Source organism: Plectropomus leopardus, chromosome 1, assembly GCF_026936395.1.
Source record: "Plectropomus leopardus strain MGB_pleo_1.0 chromosome 1, ASM2693639v1, whole genome shotgun sequence".
NCBI classification, from domain to species: Eukaryota; Metazoa; Chordata; class Actinopteri; order Perciformes; family Serranidae; genus Plectropomus; species Plectropomus leopardus.
In genome coordinates this window covers 36,813,856-36,822,267 of record NC_142176.1, presented here as the reverse complement: position 1 = coordinate 36,822,267, position 8,412 = coordinate 36,813,856, and the positions used below count along the sequence as shown (strand labels likewise).

The following is an 8,412-nucleotide window of genomic DNA, read 5'->3' as shown; positions in this document are numbered from 1 at the left end:
AAACCAGCCCTCTTGTGTACAGACTCTGGACTGTTAGTTAAGAAAAAAAAGGTTAACAGGACAAAAATGACAACTGTACTTACCCCACTAGCCCTCCAAAGATTTCTGTAACGTATGAATAGTCTCCTCCAGACTTTGGGATGGTGACACCTAGTTCAGCGTAGCACATGGATCCAAGGGCACAGATCCCCCCTCCACAAACCCAGACGATGAGTGACAGCCCCACTGAGCCCGCATGCTCTAACACTCCTTTAGGTGAGATGAATATCCCAGAGCCAATGATGTTTCCTGAAGAGTAAAACAAAGATTAACTCTCAGGGACTGTTTGGCATGTTTTATGCACTTCTCATTCTTCATTTTTTGATAATTTAGGCTGTGTTCATGAATATAGCATATATTTAGTCAAGATTGTGTACTTTTGTTTAATTCTGGAGTTTTTTAAGCTCAGCTCCTACAATAAGTCTAAAATGCAGTGTAAAAAAAACTGTTACGTTCAGACTGTTAAGAGCAAAACAATGGACCATTGAAACCTATTCAAACTTCAATTTATGATCCCACAGCCATCAAAGCATAAAAAGATGCATTGCATTATTTCTGGGTGTCATTTTGGGCCTTGGAATTTGTCATTTTTACTTTGTTCCACCCAATGACATCATTTTTACCGTATTTGGCATATGATAATCAATGTTGCGGCTAAATATTGACATATCCTAGGCTGTGATAATAAAAATCTCCTTAGCATGTGGTATATTGATAATAATTTTTAGTGGCATCATACAAGAAAAAGCCTGGCATTTAAAGGGTTAAAATTCTGAAACTTGAATATTTGATATTTATGATTAGGACTTACGTTGGTTAAAAAATCAATGAAAGTAGAAAACAATTTTAATGTATAATATTTTTAATGCTTGATTTTAAAAAGTGCAATTTGTGCGCAGAGTGATACGTGTGTGTGTAATATTAAAGCGGGCCCTAAGGGTTAAGGCGGTGCCTAATAGTTCATAAAACAGTAGTTAAGAAGGTACTCCAGGAGCAGTCACTTTGACACAGCAAGTCTCATCAGTTGTGGGGCTTGATGAACCACTCATAACATTTATTTAACTAGGAAGTAATGTTGACATTTAAAACCTCCTAAGATTATGTATATTTTATAATTCAACATATATTAGAGCATATGAGCTGTCTGGACACAACAACACAACAAAGGAAACAACACAACAGGTAGTAATGACTTCATTTTCTGCTTAGGACGCCAGTACTCTGTTGCATCTCTTCAAAGTAAAATAGTTGTTTGCTGCTATAAAAGTGCTCTGAATGTTGTATACAGAACCTTTAATAATTTGAGATATATCCATATGCAGGTTTTTTAAGACAAACTCAAAGGTCGACAACAAAAACTGATATGACAAAGAAAAAACTAAACAGCCGCCAAGAAATTCTAAGAGCCTTGTTAAACATCCCAAACATTTAAAATAAAAATCTCTTTTTACTGACCGTTTTTGATCTGGTTTTATTTTGGGACTTTTACATTGTAAGTATTTGGCTCACTTGTATCAATGCACTCATGAGGTTAAGGGTCAGAGGTCAAATCACCCTAATACCAGGTGTTGCAACTTTAAGGTTTAATTTTGGATGACACGGAGCAAAAAGAAAAAGAATGCATGTATGACAAAATACAGAAAAAAGACCAAAACTTCAATTCACATAATGACAAAGAAAATTGACAATTTTTTTCTCTTTTTTTCTCCTTTCGATTTGAATTAGCAAACAAACTTTGTTTTTGTAGCCATCATTTGGTAATGAGTGTAGTTAGATGTAGAGATGTTTGACAGACATGACTGCAGACATCAGCATAGTCTTAGCAGGGCCTATATTTCCATCTTTGTTATTTTTAGGCTGCTATATTGAAAACCTCAATCAAATCATTATTTTATGCTTCTAAAGTCGTCTGACAGCACAGACCTAAATGCAGCTTAATGACTGAAACTAGTGCTATGTGATCAGCTTTTAACTTAAATCACTGTCGAGTGTAAACAAACTAGCCTGTATGTCAATGTATGACAGACGTGAAAGTTAATGTCTCTTCATACAACTCATGCCCCTTTCCCTCTAGACAAAACCCCCACTAACACTAACATCTGGCTTTTTTTATTTAGTGCCAAAAGTTACAATCTGCATTCATATGCAGGACATATGACTCTGCAGTTGTGTTGGGTATTTATCGGCTCTGAACATGACACGCTGGCAGACATGCTAGTTTTCACCCCTTCTCAGGCGCCTCAGTAACCTCTGTGACTCTGTCATCTCAGCCACATATTCCATCCATCTGTGTCCAGGCAGCGCTCAAACATTGTTACAAATTAGTCTGCATTGAGTTTGAAAGAAAAATTGAATAACACCCAGAACACACTACATGCATAAGCAGTGCACCCTCGCCCTGCCTCCTCCTCATCTTGCACGTTTGCAGTGTTCACACACTGCGATGCTGCTGCAGAGTTACCTGCAGTCACGAGTACAGTAATACCACAATTATAAGCACATGTTCCACTCATTTATGAAGCCCTGCATGCCCCTGCATTCTAAACAACACATTCCCTGCAAATATTTCACAATAAAACGCCTTGTGTCATCAAAAGGACATATCAACATGGCCAGGAACGTTGTCAGACGGCTTTTATTTTGAAAAAGGAAAGGTTGAAACATATATTTGTATTTCCTCATGTCTGTGACAGAGAAATTGAAACTGCAGTAAAATGTGGTATAACATCAATATAATTATTAAAACACCATGTTCACTGTCAATTTTCAATAAGATTTCGGGGGAAGCAAATTATGGAATGACTTCTTTTATTTGGCAAAAAACTGTATCTCCATACAATGTTACAGAAGATGCTTGAAAAAGCATTTAATTACTTCTGTATTGTTATCCATGCCTTATTTGTTTTATTTGAAGATGTGTTCTATTATGCATACTATTAAAATTGCACAGGGGTTGATAGAAAAAGCTAATCCCCCTCACATGCACACGTACACACACACTCATACATAGATGTATATACATATTATACCATATGCTTAATTATTGTTGTTATTGTTGTTATCTTACATATTTGTTTTAATTTGGCATCATTAGTATTATTTTTTGTGTTCTTCCTGTATTTTAAGTTTTTAATAATTCAGAAAAGTTTTTTAGGTAGAGGCTTTAAATAAGCCCTTTGGGTTTTTTGCCTCTCCCTGCACTGTATATTACCTGTCTTTCTTGTTATTTTTTTTCTCTGTATGTTTTAAACTGTGCAAAATGAATAAATACAAAAGATTAATTTATTTATGATTCTAAAGATGTTTTTTTGATTATTAAAATAATGAAACAATTATTTTACCCAAATATAAATATTACATTTTATTCAATCGTCTTTTCTTAAAATTATTTTTTTTCCACATCAATGCTGTGTTATCATAATAATAATAATAATAATAATAATAATAATAATAATAATAATAATAATAATTATAACAACTGTTATTGTTATTATTATCATTATTATTATTATTATAACACAGTGGTGATTATTATTATTAGCCCGGCAATAGTCTGCTGACGTGTCCAGGGTGTACCCCACCTCTCACCCAATGATGAGGAAAAATCGGTTACGGACAATGACTCCTAAGATTCAGATTTTAGGATTTTCATTATGGAAGGATCAATTTATACACCAAAGCCATACAGAGCATACATATGGCGTCACAGATCAAGTTTTCCGGGAAGACCTTTAATACTCATTGGTTCTCGTACATCAGAACAGAGATGTGCTTCACATCATCGCGGCGAGCCAGTTGGTGAATAACGCCCTTTGTGATTTATGGTGACACCTGGTGCACCAAGTCCTTTTTCTCCTTTGCTTCTGCCACTAAACCTCTGATTAGTTACTCTGTCCAACAGACTGCTTCTTTCTTAAGGCTAGCTTATTTTCAAGTTATTTTATTTTAGGTGTTTTATTGCTGTTTCATTATAGGCTATTTTATAGCTATTTAAAAAAATACTTTATGTCCAGTAGTTGTCCTATAAGGCTGGAATTCTGGAATTTTAAAAAAAAGTCTAACGTCAACCCTGATCTCACCAAGTGTTTTTCTTTCCCTACACCTAACCAAACTGTGCCCAGTCTTGATAAACTTGGCATTGTTTTTGCGTTGCAAGCACATAATTTTACACATTTCATGCCCACCACCATGTAATGCGTTATGTTGAGGTTGTGTCAGTTTCATGTATTTCTGTGAGACTGTGTCTAACATACCGTATATGCAGTACTTGTAGAAAATAACCTACAAAAGCCACAGAGGACATAGAGGCAACACCTGTCCCAGGTATGTAATAACACAACAACAGTTAATAGCTGATAAGAAAAAATGGTTTATCCAATTTGGCCTTGTGGTGCAGTGGAAACATGGCTCACTGAGGTCCTGGCTCAGCTGTACCCAAAACAGGGATAAACACAGGCCCCCTGGTGGCTCAGTTGGCTAGGACACATCCTAATAAGCCACCATGTCATGATTTTAAATCCAGCCTGGCACTCGCATGTCATCACCCCCCTATGAAAAGAAAAAACAAAACAAAAACTAACACGCACGAGAAAGTAACCAAACAGCAGCTGTCTAAGCAAAACATGTTTTGCACTGTGGTCCATGTTTTTCCTCCTCTTTGGAGAACTTTGGGACAAGAGGAGTCGTCACGAAAAAATATAACACTGTCCTCTCCACTGTAAACATTTTAGCTGTTGAAACCCAGTGAGGCACACCATCGCCGTTTACCCGTTGGAGCAGCTCTGAATGCTCCCTAATGATGCACAGGGAGATGGGAGGTCCGAACGGTGCATTTATCACTGTCAGATTTGATTGTGGAGGCCGTGGTGAGATGCGGTGTCGTTACATAATGCCTATGTTGTGTTTGTTATGTCATGAAGTTTGGCATCGCAGGCTGAAAGCGTGAATCCTACTGACCCTCTCATCCTCCTCGTACTTTAGCTGAGAAATGGTGTCAAAATGACTGCCTAGATTAATCACCATTATTTTTTCAAATCATGGTGAAGAGTTTAGTTTCTCCTGTGTGAAACTAAAAAAAAACACTGTCATTTCAGACTGTATGCTTGTATGAAAAGTAAATGTCTTTCTTTGGCATCATGAAACTATCCTACCAGTATTAACAAGCATGACAGTGATGATAACAGACTTGCCCTGAGGGTAGACAATGTGCAGATGCTTGCTGGAGTGTAGGTGGGGCTGGTAAAATGAGGAAATAGGGGTTAACCTAGATGTTATTGTCATATCTATGTGGGACTTACTCAGTTTGATTAGAGTTTGTCATTTGATACATTTGCTTTACTGTCTAGCCCTAAATGTAAGCAGAAATAGTTGCACACAGAGAGGCAGCAGCCAATTGTCCACCTCACTGCAGAGGGGTGTTGGATATGTGAGTAGGCTGTATCTGGTGGGTAGTAGCATGACTCAAGTTGTATGTGTGTACGAGCTGCGCAGGCTTCACTCCATCTGTGCTTCACAGAAAAGACTTGGCAAGAGGTAAGTATCAACCTGAGTGATTTAAGCACTCATTTCACACCAGCAGTATTAAATTAGACAAAGTACATAACCCTTAAGGCTCTAAAGCAGTCAGAACTGTGGATGCACTTTGAAAGTTTAGCAAAGCAGTTGCAGCTTGCCAAATGAACAGAAATTTGGGCAAGCAAGCCAAAGAATGAGTATGAATTGGGACGATATTAGCCTCTATCAAAGTATAATAGATGTGACCTATAAAGACAAGCCATAAAATAATAATAGCACTTGACAACACTTGAAGCCCGCTTCGGATGCCACAGATTTTTTTCATTTTCCACCCGTTTGTTGATTTAATGATAAAACTGACAATTATTTGTTCTAGTGGGTTTGTACCTGTTTGCTCAGTAAAATACTTTTCCACTCGATTTTCATTTATATTCATACTATAAACTGTAACACATGGGGATCTGTGGGCTGCAGGCACAGGGGGTAATCAGCACTGTAAAAACTGCTGTAGAAACCACAGTTTAACAAACTATAATGTCTAACATCTGTCCTCAGCTTCCCGTCATCTTGGTTTGTACCGCCATCCCTTTTACCATGAGGGATCCGCCCACTTGTGGTGAAAGACCTTATCATTTGGAGACCTTGTCAGCAGAGGTACACTTGGGAGTTATGAAAGTCGTGGCAGTACTGTATGTTATCAATGGCACATTCCTTTTGCTTCATAACGTGTAGCTGGCACCAAACACAGTCTGAGTTCTATGACTCCACTACCCCTGTTTTATGGACACACATATAGTAGGTGATTTACTGAGGCTGAAAAAACATGGATGGAAAAGCAGCACATTCCAAGATGCAATTAAATTGTAACTCCAGAGGTAAAAGCAATTAGTGCGGAATGTCAGCAAGCAAGGTGATCTCACTATACATTCTCATTCAACCAGTACGTCACAATCTGTCCAGTTATGTCTTGTCTTTTCTTCGTGGATACTCTTTATTCATATTATAATCTGACTAGAAAGTGAATATATTTTAAGTAAGCAGTAAGAATGTATTAATAAAGGCTAATTAACTGATCTGAAAATAGTACAATGCTGAATATAGTCCTACAGAGTTTGCCTTCACTAAAACATGCAAGTGAACACTCCGTAGCATTCAATAATAGGTGAGTTAAATCATCTAATAAATACACTCCAAGAACAGAATGTCTCACACAGAAATAACTTCATGACCTCATGACAAAATTCATTTCATGACTTGATGTCAGTAGCCTGTGCTTGCCCCACCTCCATAGAGGCCAGAGGCCAGTTATCAGCTGGCAGTGGTGCTTGGGGAACCCTCTGAATGACTGTCAGATTAGAATAGCACATACTGCAACCTGTTGGGTTACTGCTGTGGTTGAGGTTGTTCACACTGTTACACCACAGCACCGCTCAGTACATCGTGATGTACAGGAAACGGTTTACAACAACGCAACTTCCTGTATCAAATCAGACTTCTCTCTATGGCTGCATTTCTCTGATGCAGCTCACATGTGCGGTGCTGCAGCACGAGTGCATTTTTATTATGAGCGCGTGATAATAAGATGCACGGAACAGCAGTATTGCGTTGCTGTACTCACAGAAATACGCGGGAATTGAGCCCTTAACTCTGTTACTGTAACAGGGCTTATGCTCAACTGTCCCACAGAACCATATGGAGTCTGTGCTTTGTGTGCATGCCTTTAAAGTTCAACGTGAGGGGATCCAGCCACGTAGGCATGTCCATATTCAGATCATCCCGACTGATGCAACAGTTTCCACACAAAACCTAAAACTGGACCCAGACATCAGACGGCGAGCATCAGCGCGTAAAAGCCACTCTTTCTGTGCGTATTTTGGCGGTTTGTGCCAAAGCCAGACAGTGAAACCATTTCTGAATGACAAGTCAAACTCATGTCCCCTCCGTTTCTTACAGTACATCCGGACCCGAACAAAACTTGACCCACTCTTTGACTGTCTCCTGCTGCGTGTCATGATATTGTAATTTTAACAACTAGAAACAACTGCACACCCGCCACGTTACAATAATCATTCTCTCAGCCGGTCGCTCAGACACGTTTCCTCTTGTAGCTGAATTACCCGTATCGACCCGCTCTTCATGAATACACCATTTAACAAAAGCTGTCACACACTCACCGATGATAATAGCGCAAGCGCTCATCAGTCCAATTTCTTTTTTCAAAGTCACTCTGTCGCTCTTGGAGGAGTTTTTATCCTTCTTCTTTTTCTCTTTGTCCTCCATCTCATCCGCCTTGCAAGTGTGCTTCCTGCCCGCCTCGGTCCGGTCCAGTTACTGTAGACTGAACCACGCTCCGCTCTCCGGGCTGCCCTTATAATATCCTACTGATGAGGAGGACATGCGCATGCGCACCACTCACCACTGGCGGCACCACCTTGCCTCAGGTGGGCTGATGTAAAGGTATAACAAGATTACAAAAGTGATGATGGGTGAAAAAATACATAATTAATCTGCTCAATATAAAAATGAATATGTTAAGGCTAATGATATTTTTCTGTCTGACTTGAGTTTGGACATACCCAACTTCCCAACCTTCCAAACAAACATTACACTAATGACTGTGACACTCCTTGTTGTCAGCCAGACAGGATTCAAGTGAGTCTATTTTCCCTCTGGGCTACTGTAATTTGAGTCTATGCTTTGGAAGTGGAAGCCGGTCAACACTTTTGTTATACACACTTTCTTCACCCAGTGGGCCCAGATTAGATTTGTTAGTTAACCATTAGATGCTCTTTATTTACTTCTTTTCCTTGTGATGTTGTACAAGTGCATTCTGAACAAGATGAATATGAAAACACACAT

At 38.8% G+C, this 8,412-nt stretch overlaps 1 protein-coding gene across 1 annotated transcript in view; it reads right to left on the bottom strand.

Annotated features, from left to right (window-relative positions):
* Positions 1-7,941, bottom strand: part of slc7a10a (solute carrier family 7 member 10a) — a 30,205-nt gene extending 22,264 nt beyond the window's left edge. Inside the window, exons 1-2 of the mRNA XM_042484249.2 lie at positions 7,728-7,941; positions 84-288 (exon numbers count right to left, since the gene is read on the bottom strand). Coding sequence (XP_042340183.1) covers positions 84-288; positions 7,728-7,833 — 311 coding nt within the window. The 5' untranslated portion in view covers positions 7,834-7,941. The remainder of the gene's footprint in view (positions 1-83; positions 289-7,727) is intronic.
* Positions 7,942-8,412: the final 471 nt, after the last annotated feature.